This window comes from Ceratotherium simum, chromosome 16 (genome assembly GCF_057802395.1).
Source record: "Ceratotherium simum simum isolate JZ-2026a chromosome 16, ASM5780239v1, whole genome shotgun sequence".
Lineage (NCBI taxonomy): Eukaryota > Metazoa > Chordata > Mammalia > Perissodactyla > Rhinocerotidae > Ceratotherium > Ceratotherium simum.
Genome location: NC_141915.1, coordinates 30,346,459 through 30,371,087, shown reverse-complemented (window position 1 = coordinate 30,371,087; position 24,629 = coordinate 30,346,459). Strand labels below are relative to the sequence as shown.

At 46.6% G+C, this 24,629-nt stretch overlaps 1 protein-coding gene across 7 annotated transcripts in view; it reads left to right on the top strand.

The window, feature by feature from the left end:
* Positions 1 to 3,642: 3,642 nt before the first annotated feature.
* Positions 3,643 to 24,629, top strand: part of MSI2 (musashi RNA binding protein 2) — a 390,565-nt gene continuing 369,578 nt past the window's right edge. For all 7 annotated transcript variants that reach the window (XM_087440933.1, XM_004434758.3, XM_014790862.2 and 4 more), the window contains exons 1-5: positions 3,643 to 3,718; positions 4,012 to 4,052; positions 4,374 to 4,455; positions 5,167 to 5,251; positions 9,064 to 9,105. In XM_087440933.1, coding sequence (XP_087297059.1) covers positions 3,657 to 3,718; positions 4,012 to 4,052; positions 4,374 to 4,455; positions 5,167 to 5,251; positions 9,064 to 9,105 — 312 coding nt within the window. In that variant the 5' untranslated portion in view covers positions 3,643 to 3,656. The remainder of the gene's footprint in view (positions 3,719 to 4,011; positions 4,053 to 4,373; positions 4,456 to 5,166; positions 5,252 to 9,063; positions 9,106 to 24,629) is intronic.

Genomic DNA, 24,629 nt, shown 5'->3' with positions numbered 1-24,629 from the left:
AAAGGCAATACAAGAAGGGAAAATTGCAGTCAATTTGACTTACGGACATGGATAAAAAAATCTTACAATGAAATTGGATGTTGACCTTCATTCATTCATTTATCCTTTCATTTGTTCAACAAATATTTATTGAGTGTCAACCATGCACCAACAGGCACTACGCTAATACGTGGAGAGCAGAAACGGACGGGAGCTTACGGCTTGGTGGAGGAGATGAGCAATAAAGCCAACGATGATGCAGGGTAAGGTACACAGAGGACATTCTGGTAGGATAACAGTGCATACCAAGGGGGATCAGACCCGGTCACAGAGGTCGGGAAAGCTTTCCAAGCCCTACATGGAGTTAGAATGGGTGTGGGAAGAATGTTTAGGAGGCTATTGCAGGGGCTCAAGTGACAAATCTGGGATGCAGTAGCAGGAAGGATGAATTTGAGAGATATTTAGAAAGTGAAACCCACAGACCTTCATGATGGATTGCACATGGAAAGGTATCAACCTGGAGAGGGGTCATCCTTGTCTCTAGGATGGCTGGGGTTCTGCTCACCAACAGAGGGAACATTAAAAGAGGTTCAGATTTAGGGGGAAAGAGCATGCATGTGGTTTTGGGCATGTTGAGTTTGGGGTCCTTTAGGAAGGGTAGGTGGAGACATTGAATAGGAAATTAACCAGAGCCTGGAGCTCTGTAGGGAGGTCAGGCTGGAGACTTGAAAGTGGCATCAGCATGTAGGTGGTATTTAAACCTATCCTTCAGAGGAGCTCACTCAGGGAGGGTGTGTAGCTGCAGGAGAGAATGAATTTTTAAAGGAAAGGCAGAGTAGGAGTCAGGGCAAAGAGACAAAAAAAAAAAAAAAAAGGCTGGAGAGTTAGGAGGAAAACCAGGAGAATGTGGGCACCAAGGATGCCAAGAGAAGAATGAACTACAAGAAGGGAGTATCCAACAGTGTCTCGGGCTGTTGAGACTTTAAGAGGGTGGAGGACTAACATTGTGCTGCTGGAATTCTCCTGACCCAGGGGCTACACTGAGTGAGCTAGAGAAGAAATGCATAATAATAATAAACTATTACAAATAACATAGTGCAAAGGGGCAGCAAAGTTTGGGACAATGAAACTCTTTGGCACCTTGATTATGGTGGTGGTTACCTGACTCTGTGCATTTGTCAAAACTCATAGAATCACAGACCAAGAAGAGTAAATGTCACTGCTTATAAATTAAAAATAAATACGTGAAAACAATGTAGTAATGGAGATTTAAGATCTAGCTCGCTGTCTGCCACTGACTTTGTAACTGTGGCGCTAGCCTCTCTCAGGGTTTAATTCAGTTCGGTGTCAGCTTGTGTAGGTCTACAACAGGGAACAAGGGCACCCCCCCTCGCCTTGTGAAGGACAGAATAAATATGCATGCAGCAGAGCCAAAGGGCATGGGACTGATGGCCAGAGCCCCCTTTAGCAACTGACCAGTGGGGGTGGGGTGTAGCCTGATGAGCTTGGCTCCTCTGGGACCCTGATGTAAAATGAGGAGGTTGGATCAGGAAAGGCCTTTTTACCTCTAATGGTCTGTGGTTCTAGTGTAAAAATCCCAAACACAATCCAATTAGCTCTGTTGCCTGCATTTTGTTATTGAGAATAATCACAATAAACAATTACCATAATAACAACTGGCTCTTCAACACATGAGACCCCAGATGATTTGGGAAGCAGCTTGGAGTGATGGAAAATGCTTGGGTTTGTGGTTTAAACATTTAAAGCGCCTCCTAAAAATCATATGAAGTAATGGTTGATAATAAGCACGATCCACATAAGTTTGCAGTTCACTTCAATTCCTCCCCTCACCTCATCAATCTTCTCAGGGAGGAATTATCCCAATTTAAGAGACAGGGAGATTACGAGTCTGGTCACCCAAGGCTTTGGCTGGTGTTGGGATTTTCCAAATATTCCACTTTTCCAAGACCCACAGTGGATTTGGTACAGTTTTGGTGCTGCTGTGTCCTAATCCTATGAAAACTAATGGAAAAGTGTTAATTGGGCATCAATTCATGCTTAACATTAATCTGAGTATTTGATGAACCACAACTTTATGTTGCCCCTCATGCCATATTAACTCAATTTATTGTAATAATTTAAAACAATAAGGATAATTGTATCCTTATTGCTTTAAATACCCCATAAATTGAATCCAGTCTGAATCTGGCCAGCCTGGCATCTGCTGAAGTGTGCGATGCCTCTGGGAAGCTACAAACATCTTCTTTCGGAGTTCTCAGTGCCAGAAGGGACGAAACCAGCATTTATTAAGCACCTACTGTGTGCCAGGACCTGTGTTGCACTGCACTGCTCCTAAGGCAGCGGGGGTGAGTGTGTTTGAAGCTTTCTGCTACCTCCCCAAATATTGGGGGGTCTTGGGCTACTTAAATCTCACGAATTTTACTATCTTGGCATAGAAATAATAAAAGTATCTAACGAACAGATTGGAGAGGGGTTTCCTGAAATAACCACCCTTCCCGGACATCCTAGAGACGCTCCAAAACTATTTCTCACTACATACAAAAATCTGCTTTGAACCCCAATTATTTGACCTTGACCCCTATAAACCTATTTTATTATATTTTTTAAACGCCTTATGATTAACGCGGAAACCCTTTCTTCGGCACTTTCTCACCACTAGAATCGAGTCAGTTTCTCAAAGTTCCAAAATAACCTTTCCCGGGCACGGATTCGTACCTCTGCCGGGGAAGGGCGGGGAGCGGCGCAAGACGTGCCGGTGTGGAGCGAGAGCCAGAGAGAACTTCCAGCGCGAAAGGAAAATAAAACTTGTGGCTGGTGTTTGTGCGAGAGGGTCTCCGCAATCCTGAAGCCCCCCGGTCCTGGGGGGTCTCGGGGGCCGCCCGAGGAGCGCCAGGGTTTGGGTTTGATCCCGACGTCCTTGACCTAAATTTCTGCGCGGTGGCTGGAAAAAAGGGCGCAGAGCCGGGCGGGCGGCTGGTGCCATCCCCGGCTCTCGGCAGCCGGGGCCGGCGAACTTGAATGGAGAGGCCGAACTAGAGCGGGTGGGGGGGGCGTCTTCTCCCCTGCCCGAGTGAGGAGCGGCGGCGAGCTGCCCGCGCCTCCCCCTCCCTCGATCCCCCCGCCCCCCGCGGCCCATGTGATCCAGGGAAGTCGGGGTGCGCTCCCCCACGCCCGGCGCCCAGCCCGCCCGGAGGCGGGGCCCCCTCCGGCCATGGGGTTCGCGCACCGCCCCCGCGGGTCCCGCCGCAGGGGGCCGAGTGTGCGCGCGCGGGCAGGCGGGGGCCGCACCGGGCTGCGTGACGTCACCGGCATTGGTTACACGACGTTCTAGAACTCCGCCCCACGTGCGCCGGGGAGGAGGGGGAGGAGGAGGAGGAGATGGGGGTGGGGAGGAGGAGGGGAGAGGTGGGGATGGGCCGGGGGCGGGGACGGGGGTGTGCGAGCAGCGGGGCTGAGCTAAGCCGAGCCCACGTGTGACGGCTCTCGCCGCTGCCCCGGCTCCGCCGCTCGCAGAGAGATTCGGAGGAGCCCGGGCGGGGGGGAGGAGGAGGGGGAGGAGGGAGCGGGAGATCTCGGGGCTCGGAGCCGGCCGCCGCTCCGCTCCGATCGCTGTGGGGCTCGGTTTTTTGGGGGTGGGGGGGCGGGGGGGCTCAGATATGGAGGCAAATGGGAGCCAAGGCACCTCGGGCAGCGCCAACGACTCCCAGCACGACCCGGGGTAAGTTTCCAGCCGCTGCCCACCGCGCCGCCTCGGGCTCGCTCTCCTTGCAGCGGCGGGGACGGCGGTGCGCGGAGCCGGGCATCTCCCGCGCCCCCCCGCCCCTCCCGCGCGCCCCCCCCGTGGAAGTTACACACCTTTGGATTGCATTTCGCCGTCACCTTCTCCCCCACCCCACCTCCCGGCTCTCGCTCGCTCGCTCCCCCCCGCTTTCCTTTTAGCTTTTGTAAGTTACACGTCAAAATGGCCGATCTGACATCGGTGCTCACTTCTGTTATGTTTTCTCCCTCTAGTAAAATGTTTATCGGTGGACTGAGCTGGCAGACCTCACCAGGTAAGGGAGGGAGGGGGGGACGCCTGGGTCCCCCCCTTCTTGGCTTCTTTATTGCTCTTTGTTATGCCGGTGTAGGAGCCCCCCCCCCGCCATTGGCTCCCCACTTCTCCTGTGCAAGGTTATTTTTTTAAATAGCAAATCTTTTCCGAGCCCTCTATGCGACCTCTGTTGCCGAATTTCCCCCGCGTGTGCAAAAAATGCAAAAACAAAACAGAATAACAACAGAAAACTACTTTTGGTTTTTGTCCTTGATCAAAATTTGCATTGCTTTTTTTTTTCCACACCTTCTCCCCCCCCATCTCTGTCTTTCTCTCTCTACAGATAGCCTTAGAGACTATTTTAGCAAATTCGGAGAAATTAGAGAATGTATGGTCATGAGAGATCCCACTACGAAACGCTCCAGGTAAACCATTCCCTTCTGGATTTTGTCTTTATTTTAGAACAAAGTTTAAGTGTTATTTTTGGAGGTGTCTTCGGAAGTAGCTAAGCGGATTTAGAATGGGGCTCAGGCATGTGGCTGGTTTCGAACGTCGCTCTGTTCCACCCCCCCGCCCCCATAACCCCAAAGGTTATTGTTAATTGGGGCTGAACTCTGGGATACAGAGATGCCCATCTCTCCGCTTTTAGTCATTTTCCCGTCGCTTCTTTTTCTCCTGATTAAAATGACATTCAGCTTCATTGACTTTCCACATACTGTAGTAGTTGTTTTTTTAATGTATGTTTCCCCCACACCCCCAGCTCCCCGAACTTTTAAGCCCCTCTTGGAAGGCTGGATGAATCTCTTCTAAGTGCCGGGTTTCCTTCGAAATAAAACAAAGCGTTAAGAAAGGGAAGGGGAGGAGAGGAAACTGAGGTGGCGAAAGAGTGGAGACACCAGCGTTTTCCAAGTTACCTCCAGCCGCCCTGCCCCCGTTCCACTTCCCCCATTAACCTTGATGTGTTTTCTTGCGAGGTGGAGGGCTCTGGGCAGGAGGGGAATTGGGGGAGGGTTGTGGGGGGTGAGGGTGCGTGGGGGCAACTTTTGCTCTCCGTTCTGCATTACGGCGCACTCCTTGTTGCTTTCAATGGTGTCACATTTTCTTGTTTGTTTTTCTCCCTCTTTGTCTCATTTCAGAGGCTTCGGTTTCGTCACGTTCGCAGACCCAGCAAGTGTAGATAAAGTATTAGGTCAGCCTCACCATGAGTTAGATTCCAAGACGGTAGGTTGCTTCTCGCTTGTTGTTGTTCGCCCCTTTTCAGGACCGATCTGGGCATTGACAGCCCTATTTAAAGGGACAGTGCCTTCTTTTGCTTCTGTGTTGAGAACTGGGTACTTTTAAGCAGAGCTTGCGGGTTGGCGCTCAAGTTTGCTGCTATGGCTGGGTTTGGGGATTTCTCTTTAGAGCCAGTCCCACTTCACCTCCAGATGCTGCCAAGCCTGGGCTTGGGGGAGGGGTCGGCTAGGGGGGAGGCTGTCTTCCGGGCCAAGGGACCGTGCAGAGAAACTCAGAGGGTTTCCACCACAGAGCGAATGCAACTTTTCTTTGTCAGCCGAGCACAGCACGCGTTACCAACTGTGGCTGTGGGAATTGGCTTTTAGAAGGCATAGCCTGCTTCCCGGCCGGCCTAGGGGCACAGGGGGCGGGAAGGAGGCGAGGGGGCGCTAATCGCAGGTCCAGGCAACAGGTTCCTCTTGGGGCACTTGGGATTTGGAATGCGGTTTGAGAAGGGAAGGAGACCTCCCAGAGCCAAGCTGGGCATCCAGTGGGTGACTCCAGATGGCCTGAAATCTAAGGCTGATAAGGCCTTGGGTTTCAGAGTGATTTGTTTTTCCTTTTCTTTCTCAGATCCTTTCTGTTGAGTGTGGGTACTTTTACAGCGTTAGAAGGTTTTAAAGTCCAGTCTTGACGGGGGGAAAAAGTCTCTGGGTAGAGGTCACAAGAGTATCAGTATATAATAATACGTGTAAGGGTGGGGAGAGTTTGCAATGTTTTATTTAGACCCCTGTGTTGGCTTCCTGGGTCTCCTCCCATCCCTTTATGTTTACTAGAATTTCCCTCCGTTTTTATAGATTCCCTAAATCTGGGACCCTGAAGTGACATTGGGACGCAGTGCTAGGCTGCCTGGGACTTCACGTCTCTGTGGGGTAGTGGGACAGGCAAGGGATCAGGTTCTAGGCCCAGCTGCCTGTTTAAAACCTGGGCAAGTTGTTCCCCGCCGCCTGACCTCGGGCTGCCTGACCTCAGTTTCCTCTTCTGTAAAATGAAGGAGTAGAATGAGGTGATCTTCCATGTGCCTTTTGGCTTTAACATTGAATGGAAGAGAAGAAAAGAAAAAAGAAAAACCTGGCCACCTTTGGTGCGCTTGAATTGATTTTGCAAATTCCCCCTCTTTCTCTGATCAGAGGTCAGGTGTGTGCCCCCTAGCCCCCAAGAAAAGACCCACACACTCTAAGTTGATTTATTAATTGTACTGGACTTAATCATAGCTTGTGGCCCAGGCTTTTTGCCCTTTTAGATAATTTAGTTTCAGGGGCAGTCATTTGTAGGGTGATAATGGATGTCTGAAGAATTTTTTTCTCCTTGATTTCTTGGCTTGACATTTCAAAAAGCTAGTAAAATTAGAGGGAAAATATTTCAAGGTGAATTTGGGAATTTATTATCCACCCCCTCTCAGCACCCTGGGTTGGAGAAATAGAATTTGGTTTCTGTGGTGGCTGGTGGGTCATATCCTTCAGTATCAGGTGCAAAGCCTGCACTTTTCCCTCCCTGATTGTTTGTAGAAGTGTTTTGGTCACTATTATTTAGTATAACCTAGCTTTTGACTTTGTTTCAACGTTCAGTGCAGGAGGCAGAAGCGGTTGGTTTATTGACATGGAAACGAGGATCTTGTTTACTGTTACCTTAAAAGCTTTGTTTAGGTAACGGCCATTCACGTCCAAAATAGTACCCTAGTCTTTTCCTAGAGGATTTGTAGCTACAGTAAGTAGAGCTGTACCTAACTAACTAATGTTTTAATTTTTGGTAGTTTTCTTTTTTGTTCCTTTTAAAAAAATAGTTGACAGGGATGTGCAAAAGGTTGGGATTTGCCATGCTCATCTTGACCCCTCCCCTCCTTTAGAGATCTCAGCCTGTAAACTTTGCACAGCGAGGAACTCTCGTTGTGGTATACACGCTGTTATCGCAACACTCAATGCCAGGAATTCTGAATTGGCTTTGAGTTTTGTAATTTTAGCTATATTTTTTAAGCGCTCTGCTTTCTTCACTGCTCCCTACCCCCTCCAGCTCCCGGCTTCTCCCCCTACACGTCCCTCACCTTTTACCCCACAAACAAGGTGACTTATTATTATTGCAATTGTGTGCTGGTCCGCTAAAAAAATACTTTGGGGGAGTGTTGATGAAAAGACATATCTGTCTTACGTTTGGTCAACAGAATGGAAAATCCACACCTGTTGTATTTCTCTTGTAGACAGCTCTAGTCAGTGCTGGATACACCTGTAGATGCGGTAATTTTAATCTTGATGAAAGGGTAGTTTTCTAGATCAGAGATTTTTGTCTGTTTTAGTTTTTGAAAAGTAATCTCTCATTTCTCAGGTGACGTTTAACGGTAGAAAACATGCTGCAGACTTTTATTTGGTCTTTAAACTACCTTAATAAAAATGGTAAATCTTTGTATGTCTTACCGGCTGGGGTCCTAAGGGATGTAGGTCTGGGAACAGGAACCAACTGTGGTGTTCCTTCTCCCCACTCTGTGTTTTTTTCCAAAGCATCACTCTCTTATTTTTTCCCCCCATGGCAGAACTGAAAACAAAGTTTAGATTTATATTTTTAAAGAAGAAAATTTTAAGATGAAAGCCAAAGCCTAGAAATAAATAACTTGTAGCAATATTCATTGCCACTCTCCATGCTGAATTTTACCCATAGATTTGTGACATTATAAATCTAATGGAAACCAACAATGGGAATGTTTTTTTATTCCTTCCCTCCCCATATTATCTATCCAACAACTTTCTCCCTCTTGAATCAGCCTATTAGATTCAAATGCTGCTGTGGGAATTGTTTTGAGTTGTAAAGCCAGTCCCTGATTGAGGATCATGTGTTCTGCAAGTGTCTGGTCTGGGGTAGAGGATGTTTTTCCATTCGGATTGAGGTTGGGGTAGGGGGAATACCCTAATTGTACATTAAATTCTGACTTCTTCTTTTTTGCAGTATTTTGTTTTTTTTTTTTACCCTCTCCGCATGATGGCCTTATTTCTAATTTGGGTTTAGGTTGCTCATAGATTTTTACCCCTTGTGATTTTTAAAATCCAAGTGGACTTAGCTCATGTGTTTCCTTTTATTTTAATTTTATTATTATTTTTTTAAGAAATAAGTCAGGTTCCATAGTTTTGGACACCTGCTTTCTTTTGAGGGATAACTGTAGAACGAACTATCCTTTTGATTAATCTTGGGTAACTTTACTTTGGCTAAAGCGAGTGAATTAATTCAAGCAGAGCATTGTGTTCGATGTCTATGGGGAATTTTAGGATGTTGTTGATTTTTAAAATTTTTGGAATCTCCTTCCCCACCTGTGTTGTTTGGTTATCATCGGGGAGAACTACCACCCAGTTACCTACTGCTGGAACATTCTTACATTTAATTTTCAAGTTATGATTTCCTGCAATGATAATGTTCCCATCTTTTCTCCCAGCCATGCATCGCAAATTAGATGCAAGTACCATTTAATATTTAATGTCTGGAAGAGAAGCCCTTACCTAAATAAAAACTCATGAGATCTGGTTTATTAAGAGCATCATACATTGAAATACATGGTAGGACATTTCAGAAAGGCAGGCTGTATTTGTTACCTTTTGGGAGGGACAGTTAAAGTTTGGATCAAAATTTAAGAAACTTTTGAGGTTGCCCGAGAAGTTACTGAAAGATGGGTTATAAGCCTGAGAAATGAGTGATTAATAATTAGGTGATTAATCATAATTTTTTTTCTCTCCTCAAAGTACTGCGACTGACTCTTACTTTTCCATTATTTTCTCCAGATTGACCCCAAAGTTGCATTTCCTCGTCGAGCGCAACCCAAGGTAAGTGGGAGAATCAGTAATAGGATTTTAGCACTCAGAGCTGGTTGCCAAGGATTTCAAGTTTCAAACAGAGCACTGGCAATGAAGCGTTGAAACCTGGTGCACGCCGTTCCTTCAGGGTATCAGCGTGTGGCTGTGGGAGCCCAGGCCACGCAAGGAAGTCTGGGAGATAACCTCAAGTCTGCAAGTTAGCCATCCCGAGGTGGGTGCTGAGGATCCAGCGGGGCAGGGACAAGCCTGATCCTTAGTGGGAGGACATAGCTCCGTCTATTGCAATATTTATGCAAGCGTTCTATTTTTTAAGCGTTGATGAGATCATATCATGAAAAGTTGGACATTTCCTTGTGACTATTTTTTGAAGAATACTCTTTTGAGGCCTTACAACCTGGAGTTTATGGAGAGGAGTAGAATTTATGTAAACAGCTTGTCCATTCTTGGGAAAACAACTTTGTAGACCCATAAAGCCCTAAACCTGACAGAGGAAGCAGTAGATGTCTTGGTTTCAGGTTGGTTGGCTACATCAGGGCACACTTAGAACCAGCAGTGCTGCTGCTTTATGCATGTGCTGGTGCCTGGGCGGAGAACGTTCTGAAAATGTTGAAATCATGTACAAGTGGTACTACAAGACTTGCTTAAAGGATTGAGATAGGCCTTCACTTTTTTAAAAGTGTGTAGCTAACATAGTTTTCAGCAAGCTTGCCAGGTGTGGATATGAGAACACAGCTGCATGGAGTCTAAGGTGAAATATAAGGGGCTTATGGTTTACATGTTGAGTTTGCACTTTTTCTCATCATTATACTTTTTTCTTCCCTATATAATGTTGGAAGAAATACTTTTTCTGTGTCTTGTGGCCTTGGCACTCTTTTAGGGAAAGAGGAAAAGGTAAAACTTCTGATTGTAGGTTATAAAAGGAAAGGCCTGTGGTTTTAGCAAATTCTGTTTATTTCTCTAAGCCTGGCCTCCCAGAAGTGGAACCATTTAATTGTGTAAAGGGAGGAATGGTTTTGCACATTAATGAAGAAACAGTTGGCATTTGTGGATGATATTTTGAGAATTTCAGGTGTAGAGTCTGCTATATAATTCCTTCCTTCCTTCATGTAATTCTTTTTTCTTTCTTTCTTTCGAAGGAAACACAAATCTCTTAAGTAAATATCGCGAAATACTTTAAGGCATTTTTTTCTACTGCTTAAGCAAATAATAGGAATTAACAAACCAAAGAGGTCAGATTATTTCTGTACTGAGCACAAACTTTGGGACTGTCTTAACTGTTTAAAGGTTGTTTCCAAACTGTGTGTGATCCTTGACATTTCAGAAGGCTTCCAGAATTAGCAGTATTTCCTGGGTTTGGAAGAATTGCTGTTTCTTCCTTAAGTGTGAATCTTCAAATTTCCAGGTTAGTCATTTGATCACCCAGAACTAGGATCAGATTACCCTGAGGGAAACTGGAAAAATCCCTGACTTGGTCAGACCGAGGGTTTGACCTGTTTTCTCTTCCTCCTTGCTGCCTGCCCCGTCAACTTTTTTTTTTTTTACCAGGAAGGCAATATTTCATTTTAATATACTCTGGCATTTGGTTTTTAAGCGATACATTTGACTTGAAAATGAGACAGAATATTTCTCGAACTTGTCAAAGTGTGCACCTCCTCCTCCACCCCCCTCAATCTGGAGTCTGGGATGTTTAGGTGAATTGTCAAACTTTTAGATGTGAGCTAACATTAAACCAGTTGGGGAAGGAGATCTTTCCATGGAATTCTAGGGATTTCATAATAAGACCTTCCTTTTTATGACATACTTTACAAAGCACTTCCCTATCCGTTGTTTCCATCTGAATCCCAGGTCTTGCAACACTGAGCAAATCACCCTCTCTTAGTCTCAGTTTGCTCATCTGTAAAATGGGAGTGATGACAGTAGCTCCCTCCGAAGGTGGTTGTGAAGAATAAAAGAGCGTGGCGCAGGGTGAGGGCCACCTAACTCATCCTCATCCCCATCCCCATCCCCACTGTTATCCTTGTGGGTTTAATCATCATTGTTGTTATTGTTTTCAAGGTCAGCAGCCTGGCTTCAGGTCCCTGCTGGGCCACTCTTTAGCTGTGTGAATTTGGGCAAATCATTTAACTTCCCTGAACCTCAGTTTCCCCATCTCATCGAGTTTTGGTGCAGATTAATTAATAAAGGTAAAGGGCTTAAAAAAATGACCCGGCACATAGTAATACCATATGTGTTACCTGCTTTTTTGCTATTATTTTTGTTAGGCCCTCACACCAATCCTGTGAGAGGTCTAGAAATAATAATGATATTAATTGAATTTATGTGCCAGGCACTGTTGCAGTGCATTGTGTGTATTAACTCATTTAGTCTTTATCTCTGCCCTAGGAGGCGGGTACTAGTATTATCTCCATTTTATACCTTTATAGAAACCAAGGTGCAGCTAGGTTGAGAAGTGGTACAAGGGACACACCTAGGCACCCTGGCTCCAGAACTGGGCCTTCTCCCAGTGTGCCGTCCTGTCGGGGTATCACGGAGTATCGCCTCTCTGCCGTGGAAGAGGCAGTGGCTCAGAGTGGTCTTTAGGCTGTAAGGAGCAGAACCACAGCCAGCAACTCAGGGCTTTGAAGTTCCATGGTTGGGTGATTCACTTACCCCCTATGATGTCATTCCATTATGTGACCCTGACTGGTGGTGTCTCTCCATCCGACCCCTCAGGGTATCCTTTCACATGATTCTGTGGTTGCTCAACCCCAGTGAGGCAGCTGGGAAGTTGTTGATGTGTGTGGTGGTTGGAGGTGTGGCGGAAGGCGCAGAAAGCCCCTTCCTTGTCAATGATTATTTTCGGATAGAATTTGAGGCCGGCTACGGGGATTTCAGATTGAAATTAGTGTCAGAGGCCAAAATCCAGCTGGCAGGAGTGTAGAACTTTAAGTCAAGCCTTATTTATTTATTATTTATCCCCCTTCCATGAAACTTGTGTGTGTATGTGTTAGGGTCACCGTGGCAAGGTGAACTGTGCCCCTCCTCGTGCAATGGGTTAGGAGCTTGTAAATGATATGTCAGCGTGTGTTTCAGTTAAAATTCATTTCTCTGTTTTCTGGCTGTCCCTCCTCTCGAACACTTGCCAGAGAAATATTCCGTGGAGGTGTTAAAACAAGACTAGTGGAAAGAAACTGTAACTTAATATGAAAGAAAATCTGTGGCAGTGAAGAACAGATTTCATATTAGTGCTGTCATAATATTCTTTAATGTATCATATAAATAAAAATCTGTTTTGGCCAGAATTTTAATGAGCGACCAAAGGAAGGGTTTTGAATCCTGTGGTTCATTGATCCTCCTTTTGGATGTAAATGTTCACCTCTCAAGAGAAGTATAATGGAGCTTTGTTAACTAGTTGAGGGGCGACTCTTTGGAGACTAGTGGCTGTTAATTAGTGAAGTACATTTTGGTCTGAAGATGTTAGGTCCGTTCTGTGTCTTTCTATTTCTCTGGATGATTATTTCATTTTGTAAAATATGTAAGAGTTTCTCCCCTGTATCTTTTTAAAAATTAAAATGGTCATGCTACTCTAAAAAGACGACTTAATTTGAAACTGTTGGGGAGATGGGAAAGATTGGGATCAATCATGTCATATTCTTTCGTCAATCCCTTTGGGCAGAAGTGTTGGCTGCCTGGAGGAGTTTTGCTCAAGGTTGTGGGTTCTTCTTCTTGTGTGGAGAAACCAAGGGGGGCTGCCTAGCATCTTGCGGCAGGAGCGAGTCTGGGTGTAACTCACCATCTGCCCTAATTATCCTTGTGTATAATGAAGCGTTCCTCACTCCCCTCAATTTCCGTTTTCCTCCTTAAGTTTTAGGGGCCAGAACCTTATCCGTGGATCAAGGAAGAGCTCATTTCTTCACCCTATTTCCAGTTGTCTTCCATCGCAGCTGGGTGACCAGGGGCGAGTCACTTAAGCCTCTCCAAGCCTGTTTCCTCCTCTTTAAAACAAGGATGGTGTCATGCCCAACACAGAGTTGTTTTCAGGATGAATGCAAAAGTCTTTGCCGGGAACCTGGCACAAAGTAGCACCCAGCAAATGTCTGCTGATATTACTATTGTAGAATTATTTATGTAGAATGAAAAAACTTATGAAGGTGAAAGTGACCTGAGAAAACTCTTAATTGGAATGTAAGCCCCTTGATGGCAGGGAGTTGTTGATGGTTGACATCCAGTGACTGTTAAATGCCTGAGTTGAATCCAGCCTGCTTTTGCACATCGGAGGCAGCTTGACGTCCAGGGAGGTTATGTCGGTTGCCCCAGGTCAGACAGCTATGTTGTAGCAAGGTTGAGCTAGAAGCCAGGTTTTTCTGTTGTCTAGGAAGTTCTCTGTTAAGCAGGCATCCAGATGGGTGCAGTGCAGCACGAGCGTGTCACACACACACCTCCTGTTCCGGGGGAGTGGTTTCTTGGCAGCTTCTCAAGGGCGAGGGGTGAGTTTTCAGCATCTGGCCTTCCCCTGCTGCAGTGGGTCGGGTCATCTTAGCGTCTTGCCATCTTGGATGATCTGCAGCTGTCGTCTCAGCAGCCGCGGTTAACGGACCTGCCGGTGGGTTTCTGGTTCCCAGCAGGGATGTGGTGGTGTGTCTGCAGCCCTGGTCCACAACAGCGTGGACCCTGGGGGATTAGTGGCTTAGCTTCTTTCTTGTCAGGGAGCGCGGCTCCTTGCCGCGTTCCAGGCAGCAGCAGGTGTCGCTCAGGAGGAGGAGCACCTCGTCCTACAGATGTCCTTTCTCTGGGTCCTGCCTTTCCTCACATGCTTTCATTTCAATGTTAAGGTCAGTCTATTGAGGGGCCCGAGCTGCTGTGTTCTGTGTCAGATGTTTTTGGCAGACAGGTGAGACCCCTCTGCCCCCCGGGAAGGGAGGAGGGGGAAGGCACTCTCCGAGGAACCAGCTGACCACCTTGGGTGCTCCTTGAGGCGGCATCCATTCTTCGTGTCCTATTTTATATGTTTAAACCCGGACGTTCTCTGGCCGGGAGCCCCGAGAACACAGAAGGGAGACGTGGTTCATCCTCTCTGTTCTCTTGTTTGATCTGGTGTGTTCATTTAATAAGAGCTCGTTTAATGGTTTTTAATTGCTGCCTCTGTGTGTGCACCTATCTTTGAGGGATCCAGGAAACCTTCAATGGCTTCCTGATCCCCTCTGAACAAATTGTTGTCTAAGCTTCTTCGCCTGGTTGGTGAGGTCCTTCAAGATCTGTACGGGGGGGTCTTCTTCCAGCTTATTTCTCAACTTGTCTATGTTTTACTGCCTTAAAATTAAGTGTTCAGCCTTCTCTGCTTAGCTGCCCTTTTGTGGATTCCGTCTACACTGCCTTCCTTCTCTCTGCTGTACAAAACAGACCCCTCTTTCAAAGCCCAACTTAGTCGTTACCTTTTCCATGAAGCCGTCCCTGCTCCCTCGTGGATGTAATACTTCTTTCTCTGGATTTCCACAGCACTTTACCTTTTCTTTGGTTATGGCCCTTCCAATAATAATAAATTAGCAAAAACTTATTGATACATCCACTGGCCATTGTGTGAGGCATTCATGCATTCATTTATTCACCAGACGTTATTGAGGAACTACTGTGAGCCAGACATTGTGTGCGGGCAGTTCTGGTGGTGATGTGGAGAATAAGACAAAGCCCCTGCCCTCATGGTGCTTTCCCTCTAGTGGGGCAAATAAGCAACGAGCAAATGGACAAGTATGTAACACATGTAACACGCCATCAGGTGTGAAAAGCTAAGTGGGGTAAGGGTGATGGTGGGGTGGTGGGGGCCGTATCTTTAATACATTCGGTTGCCACTTTCAGTATTCAATAATTATTTACCAAGTTTCTGCTCAGCACCAGGGACTGTGTTAGATACTTTGTTCTGAGTTTTATAGCTATTTAGGTTCATGCCTTATGGCCTCCACTGGACAGTAAACTCTAAGGGCCACAACATATTTTACTAATTAAACAAAAAATACCTTAGCTTTTAATACTGCTCTTTTGCTCACCATCGACCTCTGATTAGATAGAATGAATGCAAAGGAGATACACTTCTTGTCTTCAGGGGTCTTACCTCCAGGTTGGGAGGAGGGATGCTGCCTGTGATACAAGAGAGGATGCAGTAAGCACAGTAAGAGAGGTAGGAACAGCTTTTAGAGGAAGGAAGAGTGAAGAGAGCTCTTGGAGGAGGTGGTCTTTGCCCCAGATCCTGAAGAACAGGTAGGCAGGAAGAATGGCAGGAATGCAGTTCTTCCTACCAGGGGCGAGGAGAGGTCAGAGTGTGCAGCTGCAGCAGAGGGCGTGTGCTGCGGGGTGCTCCGGGCTGAGGCTTGGAGAGTCGGTGGGGCCAGGTTGTGGAAGGCCTTGACTGCCAGGAAGGCAAACGAGTTTGTACTTTATTTGGCAGGTGCTGGGGAACCTGGTGTGTGTGTGCAGGATCATGGGGTTGCTCCATATGATGTTCTGAGCTCTTTTGGACCAATATAGAAGCTGGGGTCACTGATAGGACTACGGCTGATGCAATTTCATGGAGAAATTCCCACCCTGGACTTGTGCCTCCAGTGTAATTCGTGCTGCATTCTCTCTGGCTCTAGATCCTTCTTTAGGAGTGATGTTCCTGGCAGATTCCACCCCTGCTCTTTGGGGTGTGTGGCAGCTACAAAGGGCTCTGTCATTCTCTTGCTTCCACCTTCTCCTTTCCTCTCTTCTCTTTGCCTTAACAAGGGACCTTGAACATACAGACAAAATTCCAAAGATCTGTGCTTGTCCTTATCTAAGCCGTGATCTTGACCTTCCCGTGTGTGGACAGTGAGATGTCATTTCTTGGTATGGAAATCACCGATTGCCTGTGTGACACCAGTGTGTGTGCCCTGTGGTTCAGAACAGCCTGACCTGTGACTTGATAGGTAATGTCTGCGTGGAGTCACCTTTGGCCGATTGGCTGCCTGGTGTGAGGAACGTGAGGTTTTGGAATCATGACCTGTCCCTTCTGTGCGGTGTGAGGTGTGAGCAAGTGTGGTCTTGGGACCAAGCATCCCGGGTGCATTGTAGCAGCAGCCGAGTATGGTTGGTCCAGTTGGGACAGGTGTCCTACTGGGCCCCAAATACAGCAAGGTGTCCCTGTTCTGTCTTTCAAGGCAAGGTAGCGTCAAGCTCCCAGCCATTTGGAAAGCTGTTCTCAGAGTGGGAGCGTGGCTGTTCTACTTCTTTATTTTAGTTTTGAGATCTCGAATAATGAAAAAGAAAAATCTTAACTCAAAATAGTCACTTATTGTGAGTCAGCATGTTCGAGCCACCATACTAATCTACTACTGCTCTATCTGCTTTTGTGAGTGCTGTGGAGTCGATTCCAACTCCTGGCCGCCCTGTGCCCAGCAGAGCGGAACCCTGCTGGTCGTTTTGCACCGTCCTCTCACTTCTATATCAGACGATGCTCCGCTGCTATTCGTAGGGTTTTCATGGCCAGTGTTTTCGGAAGTGGGTGGCCAGGTCCTTCTTCCTAGTCTGTTTTAGTCTGGAAGCTCCACTGAAACCTGTCCACCGTGGGTGACCCTGCTGGTATTTGAAATACAGGTGGCATAGCTTTCAGCATCACAGCAACATGCAGCTGCCACGGTATGACAACCGACAGATGGGTGTGTGGTTCCCTGACCGGGAAATGAACCCGGGCTGCGGCAGTGAGAGCGCCGAATCTTAACCACTAGACCACCAGGGCTGGCTACTGTATCTACTTAATTGCCTTTAATTTAATCCTAACAACAGTCCTTTGCAATAGTTGGCATTATCTCCACTTGCCAGATGGGTAAAATGAGACCTAGGGAGGGTAAGCAGCTTTCCTAGGGCCGAAGAACTAGTAAAGGTCTGGGTTGGCCTTTGGACCAAAGGCTGTCTGAATCCCAAATCCTTGCTCATTTAACCTCTAAGCCCTGTGGCATCCAACATGAGTGGTTAGATTTTAGGTTCCTCTGCTTTGCCTAACTGCTGTCAGGCTGAGCTGCCTAACGCTCAGGCTGAGGAATAGAATTTGTTGTAGTCTGGCCAGGAAGCTTCAGGTTAGTTTCTATTGCCTGTTTTCTAAGAATCTGTTTAGCACGGTTAAATGCCACATACCAGCTATGGAATTTGGGACAAACCATCAGTTAATGGTTTTGTGCCTCCCTTTGTTCATCTGTAAAATGGGGATTTTTAACATCCTAGAATTGTTAAGGGGATTAAATGGGTTAATGCTTATGAAGGGCCTAGCGTGATATTGGCACATAGTGGGTCCGTGTAAGCATTAGTTGTCCAGTACTCTCCCCAAAGATGGCACTGCCCAGATCGTAGGAGGCCCTTGCCTGGCAGTGCATAGGTCAGTTGGTACTGTTGCCCCTTTCTAGGGGTGATGGATAGAACAGCACATTGAGATTTGGAAAATTTTGTGTCAGTGGCTTGGTCTGCTCCTGGGGTCTTGGCTCTCGAAGGGGAGATAGCGTGCATCCTTTATCTTGGGGATGCTCGATGGGCATTGGGAACGCATCTCCTTTTCCACCTCTGATGCCTATGTCTGCTGCCTCTGAGAGTGAAGTCCTGGGGAGCAGCCAGGGGACAGCTAAGACACCGCTGTGTGAGAGGTCTCCCCTTGAGCCTTCTCTCCTAGTTCTGGTCTTTATCTGCCTGGGGGTAGTTCCACCAATGACTGATCTGAAAGCATCACATTCATTTATTTGTCACTGGCTGTGACAGGCCAGTTAATGCTAATGGATTCTTTTTTTAGCCTGTTGTATGGGATGAGTTTCTCCCAAATGTCCTGAAATCTAAGGCATTAGGGGAATGTGTAACTTTTGTGGCAGGGGAGGATTTAAAAGATAAATAGGGTTTTGTGTGCTTCAAGGGCCTTACATTTAGGTTAGGGGCGAGAGCAGCCAAGAGGGGATGCTGGGCCAGCCCAGAATCTTCTTTTTAAGAAATCCATTCAGAGTTCTAAATTGCTGTTTCTGTTTCAATTATGTGACAATTTCAAGGGTTTAGAAAAATCTAATAAAATGGTCTTGATGATGCATTCTGGAGAGAGAATGCTTCAGAAGATCCAGGAGAATAAATTCCTTGGGGGTCAAGAGATTCTCGTTCCTGCCGCCTCAGGCCTTCTTTCGTCTGGGTTTTTACATTTTTATTGTTTTGAAGGGCAGAATACAGTGTTGGAATGTATTCAGGGCTTCATCCATATCCTCCACTGAAATAAATTATTCTCTTTGGGTGATTGCAAATAGACAGGCCACTGCAATCATTAGCTCCTTTTTTTTTTAAGCTGGCATGTTGTAAATGACTTTCAGAGCATGGTTTGTGTGTGTAGTGATTCTGAATAAAGCACCAAAGAGAAGAAACTGGAGGAGGGGAAGGAGTGAGCAGAGAGGCCCTATAAAAGTTTTTTCTTTTCTCCAATCAAAGCCTTTGAGAGTTTCCCAAAGAACAGAAGTTGACAATGGAAGCCGGCTTCAGGCTGCCTGCGGGAACAGAGTGCAGAAAGACCTAGCGTAGCAAAATGTGATGCTGAGTGACATTAATGAGGTGGCCGCTCTGGTGGGAAGGAGGCAAGGAACCAGTGGAGTAGCAGTTCCCATGCTCGCTCTTAGCGGAGCTTGTCTCCTTCTGCGAGCGCGGGCGCCTGTGTGCTTGTGCGTGCACTCGAGTTGTGTCCTAAGTCTTCCGATGAAAGTTTTAATGCTAAACCCTGCTCAGTTTGCTACAGTGTTCTCCACCCTCCGGAGGCCATGTGTGGCAAGTTCTCTATTCCCACCTACTGAAAAGTAAAGTTTTAAATTGAGAGGCACTTTGCTTTACCTTTTGGGTACCTGCTGGAGCCTGAGTGAGTGGGTGTGAGGCTGACATCACCGAGCTGGGCGCTGTTAACAGCGAAGCCAAGAGTGTGAAAAGCATTCTCATCTCTGAAATGGATTACAGGGAGGCGGGAAGAGAAAACCTGTTGGTGTGCCGCTTTTTGTTTTTTTTTAAAGGCCCTAGCCTGATAACATTTCATGTTGGTGGTATAAATGGAACATTGCAACAACTGCTTCTTAAATATTTTAGTGCCTTGAGTATTCCGTATTTCTCTGTTGCTTTTGGGCAAGAATTTCCAGTTACTCAAGAAAAGCTGCCACATTTTGGGTAGGTTACCTGGTACGGAGGTGAGAAACCTAGGTATTGCTGCTTTACTGGATGGGACTTGGGGAGTACCTGATTCTGTTGTCAGCCTGTTCTATAAATGAAGCTGGTATATCTTCTGTCTCATGCTTCATCGTGGCGTTGGGGTGAGCATTCTGAACAGGAATGGGCAAGTGTTTGAAATACTGCTGTGAGATGGTAAGGAAAAAAGCTAGATAGGACCTGGGGTGGGGTGGGGTGGGTGGAAATACAGTGTGTATTTATTGATGCATGCTGTTTTTTTTTTTTTTTATCTCCTTCAACTCAATTTCCTCTGGGATGTCTCTCAAATATGTCATTTTTGTAGCTAAAGGCAAGCAAGCAAACAAACAAAAATGTTTAAACTCATGTACATGACACTTAACAAAAGCAACCGGTGGGTTCACTGTTTCTTCCATCTGGGGAAAAAAAAAATCAAATTAGGATGCTTGAACCTGGGAAACAATGGGACTGTGGATCTCCCGAAGACTGCTACATGTATATGTTTCCTCTTCTGTTTTCAAAGCAGATAATTGGTTTTAGTAAGAACTTCTGACTTGATTAGGGGGCCCTTAGGAAATTAAAGTGTGTTTGAATTTCACAAGTATAATTTTAATTATACAAATTTTGCGTTTTTCACTAGGGAGCCAGGTTCAGAACTTGTTTTTCTATACTAATAGGGGTGGTAAAGCTGATTATGGCAGAATGCCTTACTTAAATTGCTTTGAAAATAAAAATCCACGGATTTGATCATTGTTTTTCCCTGCAGTACACGATGTTCAGGTTAACATCCATGCACATTCCATATCCTTGTTAAAAATAATTTTTCACTGGATCCACACAACTGTAGAACTGACTGATATAGTGGGGGGGTGGGGGGGTGGACCTCATTATGAATTTTTCTGCTGCGCTTGCTGAAAGAATTCAATTAAAGTTCTTTTGAGCACAGGTCCTGGCTGGGCAGCTTGTGTTTGGCATGCTGCTACGTTAGCACGTTGCGATCGCCTTTATCGGCACATCATCCTGTTTGCTCAAAGCCTGTGCATTCACAGCACTGGCTCTCCTAGCTGCCCCTCTTCAGCGTGACCCCAGTGGATTAGAGCAGAACATACCGTGGGAGCAGTTACCTGAGTTCTTCCCCAAGCTGTAAAGAGATGATGGAGTGAGGACGATCAGACCCCCTGGGCATCCCAAGAGAAGGACTGATTGTTTTCATGGGAAATGACCATTTTTCAGGGCCATCCCGACAAAACCCCAAATGTTGGGAAAGGCTCCGTGGGTTTGAACTCAGGCATCCTCAAACATCTTCCCTTGTGCAGGGCCTTTAAAAGCTGCCTAGAGATCAGCTCATCGGGCCCCCTGCGCTCTTGTCTCTGATATTGACAGGAGAGCTTAAATAGAACAATTGTTCACGTTAGAGAAATTGGGAAACCAGCTGGTGAATGACTTGGTGTCATCCAAGTTGGGGCCTGAAGATATGGGAAAATAAAGCTCCAAATATAGGCCCGATCCCACCCCCCACCCCGCATTTAATCATTGACCTTATTATTTTTATTACTTGCCTTGAGGGGCCATGGCTTAGTGTTTAAGAGCGTGGGCTCTGGAACCAGGCTGAGTTTGACTCCTTGCTCTACCACTTACGAGCCGTGTGACCTTGAGCAAGTTACCTAAGTAATTTGTGCCTTAGATTTGTCATCTGTAAAATGGAGATAATAATAGTATCTGCTTCGTGAGGTGGTTGTGAGGGTTACATGAGTTGACATATAAAGTGCCTAGAAGGGTGTCTGGCACATAGTAAGCACTGTGGATGTGTGAGTTGTATACAGTCTTGTTAGGAGGAGTGATGTCCTGTGGCAAGTTTGGCAAAATGCTGACTGTCTGCCTTCCTTGGTAGTTGGAGAATTGTTTTAAATGCAGCAGTCGGGGCTGGCCTGGTGGCGTAGCAATTAAGTTCACGAGTTCCTCTTCGGCGGCCCAGGGTTTGCCAGTTCAGATCCTGGGTGCAGACCTACTCACCGCTCATCAAGCCATGCTTAGGCGGTGTCCCACATAGAAGAACTAGCAGGACCTACAGCTAGGATATACAACTATACACTGGGGCTTTGGGGAGAAAAAAGAAAAAGAGGAAGATTGGCAACAGATGTTAGCTCAGGGCCAATCTTCTTCTTCAAAAAAAATGCAGCAGTCTACTGCCTTACATGTTTTTTTCTTATGTGATATTTGAGAAATATAAAAGAGTATATATACACACATGTGTATGTACATGTGCATGAATATGCTTTGAATGGAATTGCAGTGTAATTTGGGTTCAGACGGGTATGTGTGATAATAAATGGAGTGTGTGGTTAATAGGAGCCCAGCCTTTGGGCTCAGAGGGACTTGGTTTGAATTTTGGTGCTGCCACTGACTGTGATCTTAGGAAGGTGTCTAAACCTTTCTGAGCTTCAATTCTGCACCAAAAAAATGGGGATAATAGAGTTATGGGTATGAAATGAGACACTATAAATAAGGCACCTGGTGTATGGCAGACACTTAGAACATATTCCTTCCTCCGTAACCAGGGATTTGTGTGTGTATGTGTGTGTCTTGAAAATGAGAAAGATACAAAGTGTTCTGCTCTTGCTGGAGATGAGACTACCTGATGTGAGCTGATAAGTCCTTAAAGGACCGAGTACAGAAAAGCAGACCATGATGGCGGGTGATAGGGGCTTCATTTCACAAAACCCAAAGTTTCAACGGTAGGGAGATAATTTTATTTGGTCAGGACCCTTGGATGGTGTCCACAAGCCTTTGAAGGTGGGTTTGTTCCTTTGACACTTGGTAGTAAGTGGAAGCCCAGGGCTGGATGGTTGACGAGGTTTGGGGATGGTTAAAAGGAGGAACAACTTCAGGCAAATGAAAGATTCCCAGCGGTGAAGGAGGACAGCTGGGAGGAGGGAGAACGTTGGGATGGGGGATAAGTGTTACCTTGTCATAGAACCTTTTTCTTGGGGACACAGACCCTTAGGTTGTGATCTACAAACACGTGGGCCCCATTGTGTGAGTGGGGGTGAGTTTGGCGGAGCTCCAGGAAATGCTCACAGTTCCCAGCCATCAGCCTGGGAGATCCCTGACCCTCAGATCTACTGTCAGGGCTGGGAAAGCCCCCAGATGCCTCAGGGCATCCGCAATTTGTGTGTCCAGATCTCCTTGCTTATTTCCAAATTCGTCCCCTCCACTTCATGTTCGTTGGGTGTTTCCGGGGACGAGGAACAAGATTGTGATTATAGTGGATCCTGGGCTGGGGATGGGGCCTTTGCGAATGTTAGTGTGTAGAGGATGGAAGGGGGTGGCCCGGAGGAGGGAAATAGTAGTAGATTACATTGACTAATTATAGGGAAAAAGCCATATTTGCTGCTCCATTAAGTGATCGCTAAGCTATGAAGCAGTTTATTGTAATTAATGCAGAAACAGCAAATAAGTGTTGGGTTTGGAGTGAGGGTCTCCAGGCACCCCCCCACCTTTGGTGCTCTGTGTTCACTGCCCCCTTCTTTATCCTTTAAGGTAAACAGTCTTGGGGGACACCCTCCTCTGGAGGACTGAGGTGGAATCTTTGAGCAGTTTTTTGCTGGTTTATTTTGACGAATAAGGAGGGTCTCTTGGGGCCGGCCCTGTGGCTTGGCGGTTAAGTGCGCGCGCTGCGATGCTGGCGGCCCGGGTTCGGATCCCGGGTGCGCATCGAGGCACCACTTCTCCGTTCATCCTGAGGCCGAGTCCCACATACAGCAACTAGAAGGATGTGCAGCTACGACACACAACTATCCACTGGGGCTTTGGGGGGAAAAAATAAAATAAATAAGGAGGGTCTCTTGCCTGATCTCCTTGAGACTCTTCTGAAGGAGTTTTTATGTTTTCTGAGGATGGAGGAGGAGGGACAAACCCATGCCATCATTGCTATTCTTGCCACAGTCATTTTAATTTCACTGCACGAAAGTGGCAGGTTACACATCCAAGTCCATCGAGTGACGGGCCGTGTGGAGTTGTGATTGCTTTCCTTGATGATTTCTTGTTCAAATCAGCGGTGCTCTTAATTTTCCAGATGAAGTGAAAAGAAAATTGGAGACTCCCCTCCCGCCCTGTGTCTCTTCATCCAAGGTTTTCTGAGCATGACTCTGATTTGGAGGGTTAATATTAATTAGGAGCCAGTTTAGACCTCGGTTGCTTGATGAGGGAGTTGCAATTGTTGTGACAGACATGGTTCCTTTTCACGTGTGTCTGCATTTTGTGAAAGTTTCTGGGTTTAAAAGTCAAAGGAATAAATATGTAGAGAGAAAGAGATGAGAGGCTGGCTCCCAAAGAAATGCAACAGATTCTCCTGGATGTTCAGAGAACATGATGAGAGAACAGGGCGTCTGGGTTCTGAGGAAGTTCTGCCTCCATCTACCCGCACCCTCTCTCCAGCAGCCTGGGACCTAGACCAGCTTGTTGCCTCCGCTCTTTTGCCTCAGTTTCCTTCTCTGTCAGCGTAGGCCATTTCTTCAGCTTCCTAAAAGAGGACTCATGACTCATTTCCTTAGTTTCCAAATTGGGTGACGCTTGAATTTCTCTGAGGCGAGTCCCCAGTTAGTGCCAGGTCACAGGGAGACGCTTCATTTTGTGCTGAGGCTCCAGGTCCTGGCTTCCTCACCCGTGATGACTCAGTCTTTTTGGGGAGGGTGGCAGAAAGGACAGGGCCAGAGAAAGCCAGTGAGCTCTACTGTACAGTTAGGGGACAGGAGCCGCAGAGAGGAAGTGACCTGCTCTCTTCAGGTTGGATCACATTAGAGATCTTTCTTCTTTGGCCTGTGGGTTTGGGTTGGGTTTCTCTTTGACGGGGTGGTTGGGGCAGGAGGGAGGACAGCCGACCACGATGTGAATGTTCCAGGCGTAGCGGGAGAGACCTGGCTTCTGGTTCTTAGCTTGGTGCTGATTAGCTGAATGTGACCTTGGGCCACTTGCTTTGCAGCTCCATGCCTCAGTTTCCCCATCTGTAGACTGAGGAAGAATAAGGGAGTATGTGGTGGGAAGCAGGTGGGCTTAGGGTTTAAGAGAATGGGCTTAGGAGGCAGGTGGTCTTCGAGTTTTATTTCTGGACTAATAACTTCCTAGCTGCATGACCTCAGGAAGTTCACTTAACTTTGCTGGTCCTATTTCCCGATCTGCAAAGTGGGATAACAGAATACTGGTATTTGCCTTACGGGGTCGTTGCAAGGACTGCATGGGACAGTGTTCTAAGTGCTCAGCACAGTGCCTGGGAGGTGGTTAGCACTTTACACGTGGGAGCTGCTTTTACTGTTAACAGCTATGCATTGGTCTGGCTGAAGGTTCCTAAGATGTTAGCCAAGGCG